This window comes from Pollachius pollachius (genome assembly GCF_949987615.1).
Source record: "Pollachius pollachius genome assembly, chromosome: 2".
NCBI classification, from domain to species: domain Eukaryota; kingdom Metazoa; phylum Chordata; class Actinopteri; order Gadiformes; family Gadidae; genus Pollachius; species Pollachius pollachius.
The window spans coordinates 46,167,089-46,184,320 of NC_136935.1; the positions used below are offsets into that span (position 1 = coordinate 46,167,089).

At 49.3% G+C, this 17,232-nt stretch overlaps 2 protein-coding genes across 3 annotated transcripts in view; one reads left to right on the plus strand and one right to left on the minus strand.

Annotated features, from left to right (window-relative positions):
- The window catches only part of fam184b (family with sequence similarity 184 member B), a gene marked incomplete at its 5' end in the record, with an annotated part of 22,975 nt that extends 20,261 nt beyond the window's left edge, over positions 1-2,714 (plus strand). The window contains 4 exons of the mRNA XM_079729927.1: positions 309-438; positions 1,205-1,327; positions 1,445-1,824; positions 2,310-2,714. Coding sequence (XP_079586053.1) covers positions 309-438; positions 1,205-1,327; positions 1,445-1,824; positions 2,310-2,391 — 715 coding nt within the window. The 3' untranslated portion in view covers positions 2,392-2,714. The remainder of the gene's footprint in view (positions 1-308; positions 439-1,204; positions 1,328-1,444; positions 1,825-2,309) is intronic.
- A 2,126-nt stretch (positions 2,715-4,840) lies between these two features.
- Positions 4,841-15,368, minus strand: haspin (histone H3 associated protein kinase). Of its 2 annotated transcripts, none has more exons than XM_079759032.1 (15): positions 15,106-15,368; positions 14,607-14,741; positions 13,936-14,043; positions 11,919-13,818; positions 11,102-11,261; positions 10,337-10,464; positions 9,439-9,630; positions 8,750-8,835; positions 8,166-8,228; positions 7,667-7,758; positions 7,403-7,482; positions 7,125-7,213; positions 5,954-6,096; positions 5,271-5,373; positions 4,841-5,149 (listed from the first exon to the last, which is right to left on the minus strand). In XM_079759032.1, exons 1-15 carry the CDS (start codon positions 15,264-15,266, stop codon positions 4,951-4,953), a joined length of 3,639 nt encoding a protein of 1,212 aa, XP_079615158.1. In that variant the 5' UTR covers positions 15,267-15,368; the 3' UTR covers positions 4,841-4,950. The 2 variants fall into 2 exon arrangements, with proteins under 2 accessions (XP_079615158.1, XP_079615157.1); XM_079759031.1 differs by having other exon boundaries at positions 4,841-5,155.
- Between the last annotated feature and the right edge of the window lie 1,864 nt (positions 15,369-17,232).

A 17,232-nucleotide genomic window follows, 5' to 3' on the forward strand; every position in this document is an offset into this window, starting at 1 on the left:
AGACGGACATGCACACACACACACGGATATACATGCACACATGCACGTTCACACACACACACACAGACATGCACACTCTCAAGCACACACACACACGGATATACATGTGCACATGCACGTTCACACACACACACACACAGACATGCACACTCTCAAGCACACACACACACAGTCAGTCAGACTGAAAATATTTACCCACGTTATTTCAGAACAGACCCGGTGCGTCGAGGGTGAAACAGGTTGATAACACACACGGGCCGATGATGATGATGATAATGAGGCGTGTGTGTGTGTGTGTGTGTGTGCATGTGTGTGTATACTAGGCTCCGGGAGCGCGAGGACAGGTGCAGGAAGAGAGAGGGCCGCTTCGATGACCTGCAGTTAGGACGGCTTCAGGACAGACTGACCGAGAGAGACGAGCTCATCAAGCAGTTAGTGGTGAGGCCCAACACACACACACACACACACACACACACACCGATTCAGACATGCACACACAAAGACACTGACTCACACACACATACACACGCACTGACTCACAGACACACACCTTCAAACATGGGATACACATCACAGGGTACATCAGGCCGTGTTGATGATGCTGACGATGATGTATCATCATATAATATTATCTGATATTGCATTGTGTTATCCCTAAGGCACAGGTGTTGAACGACAGCTAAGTCACATATGCGACATAGTTTGTCCCACAAGCTTTGTGTGGTCGGAAGCCAGTTTGCAGTGAAGACGCCCACGTTAATTAAGGGCCTAATACAATAGCACATTCAAACGAGATTACTGTGGGCAGATTGTGTGCCAGGATGCCCGGCCCTGCTCTATCGTCTCATTCCTGCATGGATAGAGCAGAAGACGTAGGCTGTCACAACAAGTACCATACAGTACATGCAGTGAGGCGAATCAAAAATCGAATCAAAATGATATGCTTGCGGGTTTCTCCTTCGTGTGCTCCCTCCTCCCCCACCCCCTCACCTCTTCATCCTCCTCCTCCTCCTCCCTCTCCTCCTCCCCATCCCTCTCTTCCTCACCCTTTCACCTCCCCCCCCACCGCTGCCCTCTCCTTCGTCCTGTCTCTCCACCTCCCCATCCCGAACCATCTCTTTCCCCTCCTCCTGAACCCTTCTTCACCCCCTCACCTCTTCATCCTCCTCCTCCCCCTCCTCCTCCTCCTCCCCCCCCCTTCCAGGACGAGCGCCACCTGCTGCAGGTCCACCCCCCGGGGCCCGGGGACAACAGCAGAGAGTGCGCCTGGCTCCGGGACAAGCCCCGCCCCGGCAGCAGCACGCCCGCCATGGGGGTGAGATCAATTGTACGTCCGATGTTCGTTCGCATCACGACGCCCCACACGCAAACACCAGACAGCGAGCAGATAGCCGGGCGTGGCGCCGCCGCTAACGCTTGTGGTCGTGTGTCCCTCGTCTGACAGAGGAAGCAGCCGGAGGAGCCGCCGCCGCCGCGCCTGGGCCCTGCCGCCGCGGCCGCCTCCTCCTTCGACCGGGTTCTCTTCCCGCCGCACTCGGCCTCCCCGCCGCTGACGCAGCGCGCCTCCTCCACCCTCCCCCACTCCTCGGCCTCCCACGCCCACTACTCCACCTCCTCGCTGCCCCACAGGCACACGCCGCTCTCCCTGGGCCCCCACGCCCCGCCCTCCCTGCCCCGCCCGGCGGCCCGCGCCCGCAGCTCCTGCACCCCCCCCACGCCGGCGCCCACCGCCCCGCTGCCCGTCTGCCCCTCCCCCCAGATGGGCATCCGCTATGTCAAGCCATCGCCCCGGGAGACGCGCCCGCCGCAAGGCCAGCACGCCAGGTAAGCCGCGCCCAGTGGGTGCGTCCGTCGTGTGTCGGCGCTCCGCCCCTCCCTCTCTGACGGGCCTCCGTGGTTCTGACCAGTGGTGAAGCGGGGTTCTCTTTAGCGGGGGGGGGAACTGGGTATGACACCAAAAAAAAACGAATCCCGCGCCACACGATCAGAGGAAGCTTGAGGTTTTGTTGTTTGACGAACATGGAAAACTAGCAGCTAATTTCAATTTGTAAAAATCAACATGTTTGTTAATAATAATGCTTCTTTCTCATTGCCTCACATATATCAACAGCAGGCCTACCTAAGGGTCTGGACAAACACTCATGTCACTCAACAGTAACACATCTATGGAGCAAATCCAAAATAACCAAAGCCCCTAGCATGGCCATGCTACCACCAGTTATAAAAAAAATGATGAAAATAGTGGGCGGACGGCGTCGTCCACTACACCCCTGGTTCTGACCGTGCCCCGCTGTGTCTTGTCTTTAAAGGGGGTCCTACCTGGAGAGCAGAGGCGGCAGGGGGACGGAGGGGGTGAAGCAGGAGTGGTACACCAAATACTTCTCCTTCTGAGGGACGCCCCCAACCCCCAACCCGCACATAAACGGTCATCGCCTCAGTTCATCGCTTCTCAACACACAAGGGCCTTACACTATGAAGACAGCACATGATGGGATGGCGCTCTTCCAACAGCCTCCTGCGTCGTCACCGAGGAGGTTCTCAACGTATGGAGTTGACTCAGGGTTCTCCCCCGCCATTCAGAGCACAAATAAGGAGCCAACAAAGTACGACGGAGGACAGGCGGAGGACAGACCTACCTACACACATGAGCATGTTGATTGTAATCATTTCAAAAAGCTCTGCTTCGATTTTTTGGCGGGGAAAACAAGGAACAACTGAGAATGTGAAATTGTAATTATTACTCCCACAATCACTTTATTTATTTTTTATTGAAAACAATGACAATAAATCTTTTGATGCTGCCAGATGCGGAGAAGCGTGTGAGTGATTGCAGAAGGGAATCCAGTCACTGGCGCCTTCGAGTGGTTTCAAAAGGTACAACACAACACCTTTGGCTTCCATTCACACGCCTTTGTCAACCGGCGGCCATTTTTAAACCGATCCATATTTTTATTCTCCTCAGTTTAAAACGAAGTAAGAAAAGAAATGAAAGCGTTTGTTCCAATACCAAGCTGCTACAGCAGTGTGCAGATGTAAAGACTTCAAGGATTAGTTGTAATTGTTGAAGCCGGACAAGAAAAAGAAGGTGGATATAGGTTTTTGTTGTTATGGCGCTTACCGGTCAATACACTGAGTCCACACGCCTGCAGGTTGAGATAAGTTCCGTTACCCCGGTGACAGGCCGCGGTGATGAGTCACGCCCATATTAGGAAGGTGAATGAAGAGTTCAGAAGACAGCCGCTAACCCCTGCTCTTTGCTGTGTAGTAGTAGAGGCCTCTCCACCCTTAAACCCACCCTCACGCAGACACGAGCACAAGGCCCCCACCCGCATCCTCACCAGCAGGCTCCATCCGTCTACATCGCCTCAGAGCTCAACCAAAAAGTGCTTCTCCAGAACATGCCTGACCTCTTCTGACAAACACAACCGGGCCTCCGGCCTCCATCCATTTTGGGATGCCTTATCGTTTGAATTCATTTTAAGTCTTCCTTTGTAAAAAAAAAAAAAGAATAAACTAAAACGAACAAAAAGGGATATATATATCTATATATACAGAAACATACCACACATTGTTAACAATTATTGATCCTTAATCCTTATCATGACTCAAAACAAGCGACAGCTTGCTCACATTACGGTAACTTCATGTATGGGGAAGACGGTAAATGCTCTCACACACACACCAAGTTGAAGCTGGTTTCAAATGCAAAAATGTATTATATCTTAAGAAATGAATAAATATTTTGTTTTTATATGCCTTTGTTTTATTATATTATGTATGTCCGTTGAAGTATTGTTTCGTCTTGACAATGTATTTGCAGGACTTACTTTTTATTTTTTAAATGACTAAATAAAAGTATCTTCCAGGAATTGTCTACATAAACAAGTCCAGAAACAGTCTTTGAGTTCTTTCTTTGCATTCAACCAAATTCCTCTGTCCCAAAACATTTCTTTATATTCCGTACAACAGTTAGGGCCACGTTGCAATGATCATTTCATATTCTCCCCAGTTATACTTCAGTATTGAAAGAATCTTTTGTACGAACTAGTGATAAAGTACACATGAGCTTGTCCATCTGTTGGTGTCTGTGATTAATAAGTAGCCTGTTTGAGAGGCCTCATTATCTACGGGTGATGATGTAACACGCTGTCATCCATCTTAATTATAGAGACATATACCGTGTTTACATCTCATATTTATTTATTAACTAGGGATCAACCGGCATGGATTTCTTAGGGCCGATACCGATACCGATTGTTTTTCATCAGCCTTAGCCGATAACCGATACGCTGATACCGATTTTCTTGAGCCGATATTTGGAGCCGATACCACCCTGGAAATCCAGAGTTCTCGCGAGAGCACAATTTGAATTTGCTCAGTGTGTCACTCAGGGAACGAGCAATATACTTGTGTATATTCTGGGCCTCCCCTGCCCCAGAACATTAACCAATCACATCGATGTATCAATATAGGCGGGCCAAAAGCGTTGCTGTTTTATCGACCAGATACGGCAAGAGTCTTATCTATTGTTTAGCTCCACTGGTCTGGATATGTCGCCTTGTATTCTTCTGATTGGTGGTAGTGTTATCCAATGTGTGTTATCTAGTGATATTTTCAAATGCATTCTTGGTGCCGCCCCTCGAGTTGGGCCATTTTCATTACTCGTTGCCAGACCCTACAGCTTTCTAGATGTGGGTCTGGATTTCCAGGCTAAGCCTCCCTCAATTTACATCATAAAAATGACACAATGATGACAAATGTTACAATGCCTCAATTTAAAAAACTGAACATTTATTGAAAAATAAAATAAAAAAAAAAAGGCCCGCAAATATCACTATTATTAACTGTACGAAAGCCTTTCCCCCCCCCCTCTGCAATGTAACAACCCTACTGTCTTGTAGGGGGCAGCTGCGCACAGACACACACACACACACACACACACACACTCACTCACTCACGGAACAGTGGGCAGTTCCGGAGGGCTTCGGTGGCCGAACTGTACTTGAGCACGTTGTTGTGGAAATGTTTGAGCTCCTTTTGCGTCTGCTTGCCTCCGCGGCCCCCACTACCACGGTACTTCATGGAGCACAGCTTGCCGCTCAGGTAATGGAGCCACAAGACGTTGGAGTGGGGCCGGTAGTCACCCCAGCTGTTACTGCACACATTGGAGAAGAAAAGAGAGAGAGAGAGCTAGGTAAAACGACGGCGGTGACCACTAGAGGGCCGTCCGTCCAGGGACGGGCGTTGAGGGGATGTGTGTGGACACTGACCCGTTGGCCCGCCGCATCAGCCTGTAGATGTCGAACTGATAGTCTCCCTGGCCCATGAACAGCTCCTCGTCGTTGGAGATGTCACATGACACCGTCAGGCCGTCTGGAGGAAGAGCCACCGCCGACAATAAGTGCCTGGACCCGCCTATTGGTTGATGGAAGCGTGCACAGCGCCCACTAGTGGTGGGGCTGGGCTATAACTGCTGAGGTTTCCCATCGACCAACCATCCATTTTCTGTTCATGCTTTAAAGGTGACATATTATACCACCAGGTATGAGTGTGATGAAAATCTGTGAAAAATCGGTCTCATCTGAAGAGTCCGCTTTTCAACATGGCTTGTAACGGCTAATCGCACTCACCTGGTGGTACAAAGTATCACCTTTAACAATGGAGAGAAATTCCTGATGTTACGACACTTTGTACTTTGCAAGATTATGCAGGTATAGTTAATCACAGCCTTTACACGATCGTTTGAGCAGAAGATCTTTGGAAAGGGACATTATTTCACCAGCGTGTAACACTGAGAGAAAGTGCTGCTAGTCTGAAAATTAAAATAATCCAGCCAACCCACATAGTAGAACCTGCCACCCCTACTGGCTACCACATAATGAAATTTTGAGTGCCCTTTAAAAACAGATAACCAAGAATGGGAGGGAATGAAAGAAGAATAAAACGGACTGACCGATTTCCAGCCTGGACAGCGAGAAATCAATGATGTGGACGAGCAACCCTTTGGTGTCCAAAGAGTGTTTTTTTCCGTCGAGGAGGAAGGTCACTTTCTTGGCCTTGGTGGTTTTCACCAGAACATTGCCCCAGTGGAGGTCCCTGAGGAGAGCAGAACCTATTTTTAGAGGCTGCTGAACATCAGTCAAACTGACACTGGACTCAGACAGAACCTTCCCATCGCATACAGAAGCCCCGTTCGGTGCACACAAGCCCCAACCACAGCGAGATATACCAGCATCCAATGCGGAAGTGACAAACATTGCAGTAGCACCGGGTGGCCACTACGAGGTGGTACCAAAAGGGAGCACGTCTTCGTTGACTCACATGTTAAACAGGCCGTTTTCACAGTCTTATTAAACCTATTTACAGCCTGGTCCAAAAAAACATTCTAGTCAGTATGTTTAGTTCATATCTCCATGACAACGCTGAGGGGGGTGAATTTTTTTTTAGGAGGCCAGTTCTTATTTTATTGGAGGTTAAAATGTATGAATAATTAGGGGCGCGGCCTCTTGAGTGACAGCTAGCCGCTGACTCTCACTCTCTGTACGTCACCTAGATTGGCGTACCTCAATCAATGCCCTTTTTTGGTTAAAGGAAATGAGGCGGAGTCAAACTATGACGAGTCAAACTAAGATGGTGACGCTCATAAACCAAGAGAATTGGATGCAGTTGGAATAACTGAAGTCTGCCCGGATGCTTCATCCATTTTCTATACCATCTATGGGTGCACACCAAGAATGTCCTGCCACTTGTGATGCGCCAAAGCACAACAATGGCCACTTTTAAAACTCAGTTAAAAACCCATCTTTTTAGTTCAGCTTTCCTTTCCACCTCCTGATTCCATTTGCACTACCTCTTTTTATTTCCCCCTGTTTTTCCATGTCCGTCCTGTACACTTATTCTCTTTTTCTCCCTGCCAGCATGTAGTATGTCCAAATTTACAGTGTTATCTGATCATGTGAGTGACTGCTATTGACTATGTATGCACTTTTATTTGACATGCATTTTTTTGACACTTTATTTTGTACAGTGTCCTTGGGTACCTTGAAAGGCGCTTTTAAAATAAAATGTATTATATTATTATTAAGAAAAACAGACACCAGTGAGTGGGAGAGAGAGTGATCTACCTGTGTTCAAAGCACAGCTCCTGTTCGGCCACAGCCAGCGCAGCGGCCACCTGGTGTAGGATACCCTTGGAGCAGGCCAGAGAGGACAGCTGGGACGCACAGGCAACGCCAGAGGTTAGCACATCAATAAACCCACCAGCGTGGAGTCATGCCTGGCTGTGTTCGACATGACATCCTCTGGTAAGTCAGTCAGTCAGTCAGTGTGTGTCTGTGTGTGTCTGTATGTGTGTGTCTGTGTGTGTGTCTGTGTGTCCGTCTGTGTGTTATTTTGTGCTTACCGTTCCGTTGCAGTTCTCCAGGTCACTGCCCCCAAACTCAAACTCCAGGATGAGGAATAACTGCTGCGGGTCGAAGAAATCTGAAGGGACGCAAACGCAGATGAGAGAAGCGGCTTTACGTCAGACGTGCATGTCACCGCACCGCCGGGTGGGCCAGTGCCTTGCTCAGGGTCAGTGGAAGGACATAACAAGCAGATAGGTCGAGGAAAAACCAACGTCTGGGATATCTCTCTGCTGTAACGTGGCAGGAGAAAGCCCTCTGACCTGGTCTGTCGTTCTCGGAGCCTTGGCGCTGGTTGAAGGCGTCCCAGGCCTGCAGCATCGCTGGGGGGTAGCAGCCCTGGACACAGTGCAGGCTGGGAGAGAGCACCAGACAGCAGGAAGGTCAAACTCAAAACCTACCTTTTTGATCAGGCTTTTAATTACAACTTATTTATCTATTTGGTTAATTATTTATTTATTTTCAGAAAAATTTATCACTCTGGGTATAGATGGGTGGGAGGGATTGTTTTTACATGTGTGAAAATGTTGGGTGTGCCGTGGGATGGGGGGGTTGTATTAAGCACTTTGTTATACATTTGCATACATAAAAAATTATATACACAAATAAAGTTTGATTGTTTGATTGATTGACTGACTGATTGATTCAATTGCTATTCGTCATGTTTCGGTGCCTGGTTGGTTCGGATCTGTCCGACCACGGACAGGATGTGGGAGGATGTGAGGGTGGAGCGACGACTGGGAGACCTGAAGGAAAACTCACTCCTGGAGTCCGATGAAGCCGTTGGTCTGGTTGTGCGTCTTGTTCCTCAGGTCGCTGAGCTCCCTGACGGACCACAATCACACGGTTCATCCGCTTAACCCCCGTGCTAGCTCATGTTAAGCTAGCATTAGCATATGGATGGTCATGTAAGGCTAGCATTAGCGTGTGTGTGATGATCCACTGGCCATGCCATGTTAAGCTAGCATTAGCGTGTGCGTTATGGACATGTTAAGTTAGCATTAGCGTTTAGCGTGTGCTTTAGGGTCATGTTAAGCTAGGTTAGCGTGTGCGTTATGGACATGTTAGGCTAGCATTAGCTTGTGCGTTATGGAAATGTTAGTCTAGCATTAGCGTGTGCGTTATGGTCATGTTTAGCTAGCATTAGCGAGTGCATTATGGTCATGCTAAGCTAGCATTAGCATGTGTGTTATGGTCATGCTAAGCTAGCATTAGCGTTTGCATTATGGTCGTGCTAAGCTAGCATTGGAGTGTGCGCTATGGACATGTTAGTCTAGCATTAGCGTGTGCGTTATGGTCATGCTAAGCTAGCATTAGCTTGTGCGCTATGGTCCCCTGGTCCTCACTTGGATATGATGATCTCATGGAGGATTTCTCCAAAGGTCTTCTGCTGCTCTCCGTTCACAGTTTCGCTGCCCTCCACTGGAATGATCTAGAAGAAGAAGGAGAAGAACCACGGCCGTGGGTCAATGACAACAGAGGCTAGAGACTTTTCAGAGGCCAGAGCATGAATATCGGTAGTGCAGCAACAACAAGAGCACACACGTCTAAATCTATTTAAATGCCGATATTAAAAGGTGACATATTATACCACCAGGTGTGAGTGTGATTAGCCATTACAAGCCGCGTTCAAAATCTGCCCCTTCTGACATCACAGGTGGGCGTGTCCACCTAGATGTGTGCTGGATAGATCAGTCTACCAGCCTACCCAGTGGACTGTATCAAACATTGCTCATCTATCGGTCGTACATCTAGGTCGACACGCCCATCTATGATGTCAGAGGCTGATTTTCAAAACGGCTTGTATCGGCTAATCACACTCACACCTGGTGGTATGATGTCACCTTTAACGACGCGCCTTCAAATGGGGAAAAAATAGCTAGATTTATAATCTTACAAAGAAACTCCCATCTTGCCTTCAGACATAAAACCCAATTTATTGTGTATCTTCCATAGCCTACAATGTATTTTCTGGTCCAGCAATCATTTACACACACACACACACACACACACACACACACACACACACACACACCTTGATGGCCACCGTCTGGTCCGAGGCGTTGGTGGTGGAGAACACCTCTCCGAAGGTGCCCTCCCCGATCTTGATGCATCGGGCCAGGCGGTGGGGGAGGACGCTCTCCTCCCAGGACAGCGGCCCCTGCTGGCCGCACTCGGAGTACACCTTCTCGGCGTCCGACAGGTCCTCCTCGCTCTGGGACGCCGACTGGGGGGGAGGGGGGAGGGAGAGGGGAGAGGGGGAGCAAGAGGGGGGAGAGGGGGGAGCCAGAAGGGGAAGCCGTAGGGGGGAGAGGGGAGAGGTGAGGGAGAGGGGGAGCAAGAGGGGGGAGAGGGGGGGGAGGGGAGAGAGGGGGGAGAGGTGAGGGAGAGGGGGGAGCCAGAGGGGGGAGAGGGGGAGAGGTGAGGGAGAGGGGGGAGAGGTGAGGGAGAGGGGGGAGCCAGAGGGGGGAGAGGGGGGAGAGGTGAGGGAGAGGGGGGAGAGGTGAGGGAGAGGGGGGAGGGAGAGGTGAGGGAGAGGGGGGAGCCAGAGGGGGGAGAGGGGGGAGGGAGAGGGGGGAGCCAGAGAGGGGGGAGGTGAGGGAGAGGGGGAGCAAGAGGGGGGGGAGAGGGGGGAGCCAGAGGGGGGAGAGGGGGGAGGGAGAGGGGGGAGCCAGAGGGGGGAGAGGGGGAGCAAGAGGGGAGGGAGAGGGAGAGGGGTGAGCCAGAAGCAGGGGGTGATGTCTAGACAATTGTTAGTGAAATATACCAATACTTTGATGCTTTTAGGATAGGTGTATGGTGTAGGTGCACCAATGGTATTCTGTAAACAAGTGTGTGTGTGCGTGTGCGTGTGCGTGTGCGTGTGTGTGTGTGTGTGTGTGTGTGTGTGTGTGTGTGTGTGTGTGTGTGTGTGTGTGTGTGTGTGTGTGTACCAGAGAGGGGCTGTGTAGCAGCGAGGCCGTGTTGTGGTCGCGGTACAGGGTTCGATGGACGTGCTTGGGGGACATGCTGATGTCCCCGAAGGGGGCCTTACTGCAGGAGCCTTCGGGACTGAGCACCACTGGGGACAGAGAGGGGGCAGGGAGACATGAGAGAGGGCTAATAAGACACATGGTTCACCATTGTAGAGACAAAAGTTATCTGGGTGGAGAGCTTGCATTACATTTGGGACTCATGCACTAACCCTACCAGACAAACAGAAAACAAAGTGATTTGAAGTTGAACGTTTTAGTTACTACTTTTGATTCAGTTACCGTCTTGCTCGCAATAAGCTTTATTGATACAGCAACCTCAATGAACATATAGATAACTACTTAGTCGATTCATTTGCTGAGCCATTCGCTCACTCTTGGTGCTTTAAAAAGGTGACACACTATACCACCAGGTGTGAGGGTGATGGGCCATTACAAGACTTGTGATGTCTTCCGACATCACAGGTGGGCGTGTCCACCTAGATGTGTGACGGATAGCTCAGTCTACCATCCTACCCAGCGGACCGCAGCAAACGTTGCTCATCGATCCATCACACATCCAGGTGGACACGCCCACTTGTGATGTCAGAAGAGGCCGATTTTCAAAACGGTTTGTAACGGCTAATCACACTCACACCTGGTGGTACAATATGTCCCCTTTAACACCTTTAGGACTCATCCCAGGTCTTTCACGGGGGTTAAAGGTCACACTCGGCCCTCCGGTACCTCTGGTCTTGCGGTGCACGGAGAGGGCCGCCTTCAGCCGGCTCCAGGTGTGTGTGCGGGGCGTGAGGTCGGCCAGCATGGAGGACAGGTTGAGGCCGTGGGCGCGGACTGGGGTGGCCAGCAGCCCACTGCTGCCCTGGAGGAGGCCCTGGCCCCACACCTGCATAGCACACGCACACACACACACACACAACAAATTGGTGAAAACCTGCTCGTTTGGGTCCATATTTAGTAGGGCTGAACGATTTATCGAATTCAAACCGACATCGCAATGTAATAGAACGCAATTTGGAAATGGCAAAGGCTGCGTTTTGGCATTAGTTGCTGTTACTGACTGACAACAGTACGTTTTGTGTCTCTTTTTCTTTTACAATTCGATCGATAAATTAAGATGTTATAATATCAATTCATGCATCAATTCATCTCAACACATTGGCCTGGCATAAAGGAAAGAGCAGTTTACCTCTTCCAATGTTGTATTGGTCACACTATAGAGTGATTTATTGCTTGTTTAGTGAATAATACAGAACATAAGGAACTTTAAAAAAGAAAGATCGCATAGTAATCAAATCGCAATATTGGTCAAAACAAATCGCAATTAGTTTGGTTTTTCAACAATTATTTCCCCGAATCCTTCAGCCCTAACATTTAGAGTTGCTCTTCATGTCAATACTAATTGTTCTTTGTTCTTGTTTAACCAGGTTGAAAACATCGTCACATGCTGCTAATAATTGGAAAAATGGAAAACAAGGAGTATGCCGGTTTAGACATTTAGAATACAGTACAGGTGAAATTGGGGTCCAAACGACATTCTGACCGTGGATGGTTTATGCTGCGTAGAGACCGGCTCCATGAAGCTGCACTCCCTGGCCTTCGGGGCCCCGTGGGGCCCGGCTTTGCCCTGGAACAGGAGGGTGCTGCTGGTGTTGCTCTGGTCCTTCCAGCGGCTGACACTCAGGCCGCTGACGCACGCCTTCCTCGCCGTCCCGGACCCCTTGTCCTTGGACAAGCTCCTCCTCCTCTTCTCTTTGCGAGCCTTGGACACCACCTTCCTTTGAGTGCGGTTTGTGAGAGGCTCAACGGCCTGGGTGTCTGGAGCGATGGCCACCTCCGGGACGCCCTTCGAGGAGCTCCTTCTCCTGGAGGAGCGTCCGGGCTGCTTGGCTTCGTTGGGCTCAGGTCTGTCTGGGCCCAGGCCGCTCCCGAGGGCCGGCCCGCTCCCTGTGGCCAGGCCGTGGTCTGGGGTCCTCTTGACCAGCACGGCGCAGGGCTTTGTGAGGCACGCCTCCTGCGTGGTTGCAGGTTCCGGGGGCCCGGCTACACCGGCCCCCCGATCCAGGGGAGGAGTCGAGCATGGGACCGCCCTGCTTCGACTAGCAGTACTCGTCCTGTCACGCTTGTGTCCTGCCTGATCCGTTTGAGGAGCAGGGGAGCTTTCGGCCGGCTTTACCTTTTGTTCGACAGTGTGACTCCTCGGACTGGATGCTTCGGGCTCGAGCGTCGTAGTCACGGGCTGCAATGACGAAGACACTCTCTGGAGGTGAACATGCCACTCCTTCAGCGGGGGCCTGAGGTCTGCGCCCCGCTCTTCGACAGGAGGGCTGTCATCCAGTGGGTGTGTGCCGCTTGCACCCGCCACACGACAATCGCTGTCCTCGTCATTGTCCTGACCATCGTCCTCATCGTCCTCAACATTGTAGGTAGGCTCTATAGAGGCACAAGACAGGTCCTCGGAGTCCTCTGAACCATCAACCGACTGGAAACCGTCTGTAAACTGTGTACCGTCGGTGGCACTGGAGGCTGACTGTGAAAAGCCCACCGTCCGATCGCCGTGGGCGGACACGTCGGGCTGTCGCTCAGTAACGTCCCCGGCGAGCAACGACTGGGTCGGGTCGGGGGTCGCTCCGTTCCCCTTGGACCGCGCTGGGTCCACCGAGTGGCTGTCGTCGCCAGACTCCGTTGACCTGGGGGTTTTCTGAAAATGGCCTGAACTTGGCCAATCCAGGGATCCTGGGATCAGCTTTTCCAACCTCTCCAACGCCACAGTGCAGCGATTGGTCAGACAGATCTGCTTAAAAACCTTCAACATCCATTCCGGCCATACCAGCACGGACACGAAGCGGCTGCCGTTGTCGGTGTCCTCCCGGGCCTGGCTTTTCGGTAAGGGGTCAGAGGATATCGGGGAGGAGGCGGCTGGGAATGGGATGCCGTCCATCACGTAGGGACACCCTGTCTCCTCTTCTCGGCTCTTGGCATTGGGAGTGTGGAACGGGTCCCCTGGCGAGTGCAGGTCCTCTTGGGACGTACTGAGGAAACTCAAATGGCTCAAGGTACAGTGGGGAGGGGCATCGGCGGGGACCGTGGCGGCAGAGGGACTTCGGAGCGGTCCTTTGCACTGGGAGACCGACGGAGTGGAGCAGAAGAGGGGCTTGCTGGGAGAGGGTCCGAGAACGCGCTCGGCGGCGTCCGCCGGGGAAACCTCCGGTCGGCGTGGGTCGGTGACGAGGCTCAGATTCCCCAAGCCTGGCTCGGACACGTCCGTGGCGGAGCTCTGAAGCACGGACACCCGGAGGATCTGACGGGGCACGGCGTGCTCTCGGCTCATAAAGAGCTCAGCAGAGGAGTTCAGGAAGCTGCAGCTGGCCTTACCGCGTACAGCGCGCGGGGGGGCTGCCCTGCGGAGGGTCACGAAGCGGCCCGCCGAAGGAACAGGGACACTGACGGGCGAGAGAGGTGGAGACACACAAAGGACAGACAGCATTGAGACCAAGGAAGGCATGTGTAAGGGTATCATTTAAAATACTACCGGTTGGATCAACAGTATTAACACTTACTTTATCAACTTTTTCTTCCGTTGCGCAGCAACCTTACTTCGTTTCGGGCGAGATGTGAAGTCCACGTCGCTCTCGCTGCTGTCTAAAGGCGGCTTGGCAGTCGTCCACCTGCAGACACAGATACCAGTGAGCATATGTGCATCAATTCGGGATAACAGCAACAGATTTACGACTATCCACTGACTACTAGATAATGGCTATAAATTTCACCACGCAATTTAATTCTTACTTGTGAGCATTCAATTATTCTCAGTGACGCTAAGACCATAACATGCTCATTTCTGATCCAGCAGTCCTACGATGTTGTAGCAGAGCTTCCTGGGGGGAGACTACACAATACCCTCTGGGCTGGACACCAGAATCTGCATGAGGTGAAGTAACGCCTTGTTTTCTGTTTCAAAAACCTATTGATTGCAGTAGTTGTTTTAATGTAAAGTTGTTTTTTTTATCTTTAACTATCTGTAACTATTTGTGCTACTACAAGTTACAACTGCTGGCCGAGTGAATGTTCACCAACTACAGCAGACAGATCCCTGTCTCCACTAACATGAATGGTCGAAAATAATTTGAAGCAAAGAAAGACAAAAGCCCTTTTCATTGGGTTGATGACATTACGGCCGCATTGTTATTGGCCAAACCCCTAGGTAATTTTTCTGAGCCTCCAACCAGACCTTCTGTACTTCTTCCTCTGCTTAACCGGAGGATCAACGGCAGGGGGCGTGTTTTCCTTCTCCTTCTGACACACCAGCACTTTTCGTTTGGCAGGTCGCCTTCCCTTACGGCTGGCGAAAGTAGGGCTCTCCATCCTGCATGAAGGGACGGCATCATCAGCATCATTCACAACAGCATATTGCTCATCATTTACAGCACCCACTCACAACAAACTGAAGATCGTAAAGTAAATTACTGCAAATGTAAGGACATTAATATGCATTTAACTTTATTGCATATACAGGTATAGACAGCCCATTATGCATCATCCAGACATAAATATATGTCTGGATGGGCTAGCTGTAACGATAGCGAATACATGGCAATATTCGCCAGCATCGGCCAGAAAAACTTCCGTCTTGCTCACTATTTATGTGTAACCAAAACGCCATTAAAAGTTATCGACTAGATTTGAATGAGTATCCCCACCAGTATGCAGTAAAAGCCCTCTTTGTGTACCTGATCTCCGGGGCTATGGGGGGCTCCCAGACAGAGGAGTCCGCCTCGGTGGAGAGGCTGGAGTCGAAGGCCAACTTGCGGTTGTCAGGAGCGATCCAGGCAGCGATTTTCCGCTGTTGCTTGCCATACGTTTTCATAAAAAGCGGCTTCCCACGATCCATCTTGGATTGTAGAAGTCAACTTTATAACGTATATAAACTCGAAATTGAGATTATGGACATTTGGGGGATGGGATTCAAATGTCTACAGTCTAACAAGGGAAACGTTAAATCATTTCCTACACCCGCCTCTGGTTCAAAATACGCCTTCAGGTGATTGGTCAAAATCCACAGGAAGTTCAGAAGGTTGAAAAGGCTGCAGTGACCACAGCGCTTCCTGCTGACGGGTTGTATATATAACAGCTGAGGAGGCTTCAGCGTCCACAGCGCTCTCTGATGATGGTGTGTATAACAGCTTAGAAGTTGCGCTTTTTTGACACTTCGATTTTATCATAGAGGTACGCTGGTAGTGTACGAGTGAGAAATACTAAAAAAGATTACTATAAGATTATTATCCAGTGTTCATCATGCAATTTTCCGAAGTTGTACAGAAAAGAATATTGGTGTGATATGTTTGGTCTTATATTGCCATTGAATACCGGTTGTTTATGTAACGGCCCCATGGGTGGTGCAGATAATAACGTTCTCAAACTGGTTGTCGGAGATCGGCAAAAAAAAATAGGATTTTACTCCTGCTTTCTCTAAATTACGGTCTTGTTTAAGTATGACACAACATTTCGAAGTACTGCAAAATTATTTAGCGTGTTGCAAGGGCGTAGGAACCGGGGGGGGACGGAGGGGACGTGTCCCCTCCAATATTGGAGACAGGCGCATTTGTCCCACCTAAAAATTATACCGGGGGGAGAAAAATATTTTATTTTATTTTTGAAAGCGCAACACAGCGTCTTGTCACTGCTTCTTATTCTAAAAAACTGGATGATTGAGCAATAAAAGAATTGATTTGATATTTATCAGTTCATTACTGCCATTCAAAATGTGTTTTCCTTTACATTTACAAATGTATCTTTTTAGTAGAATAAAATATATTTGTGAATTTTTTCAGTGTAGTTAATTTATGACATATTTCTGTTCAAACCATTAACGGATCTGTCAGGTTTCCGATATGTGTCCCCCCAAATGTTAAACTCACTCCTACGCCCCTGGCGTGTTGCGGTTTGCCACCTTGTATTGTTGTGAAAAGTAGGCCTACGACACTTAAACTCTCAAAACGACGGAGATCAGAAAACCACAGAATAAAGGCTTTTATTTAATCCTTTAACAAAATAATACATAATACTTTAATACTACCATTATAATACTGTTCGGCAGAACACCTGCTTTTCCGGTTTTTATATTCTCGCTTCTGTGTTTCCCCCCCTAAACTGCAAGCCAGCGTTGTTATCAAACAATGCCCATACATGGCTTCACCACCAACCAACCGTCGTCATGTTCGTTATTCTGCTCAATGTCCTAGCAGAATAACTAGGATATTCTCTACCTTTGTACACACTTAATTCACATCATTCACATTTTTAAAATAGTAATTAAAGCCCTGAAGATGAATATGCTAATCTTCGAGGCAGGGGTCTAAGTGGTGCCTGAACAAACCGTCTGGTTCATTTGAGTTGCCCTCCCAGGCCTGAATAGTGTTACAAACTGGTAGCACAGAAAATCACATTACCTTCCTAAGCAGCAAGAGTCTCCTCAGATGACTTTTCCACTCTTATCTCATTCATAAAGTATAGAGGCTAGATATTTATGATAATCCTTGTACAGGTGTAGTACATTTCTTGCACACTAAAGCCCTTGTGTTAAAAGTACAAACAAACATAGAACAAACCGTAATAGTAAACATTATTTTATGTTTTGTTATTAATTATTATAAATAACCTATATATGTATTCATTATGGTATTATAGGGTTAGTATTAGATCTTTGATAAATTGTAATTGTGTGAGTTTAGGATTCTTAATCGTTATAATCAGAATTCAAGTCATTCATGTTGCTCAATATTTTTTTTAGCACTTGAAAAGACGACAAGATAGAGTGGTCAAACTGGTGAAATTGTATCCATCCCCATTCAGTAGAG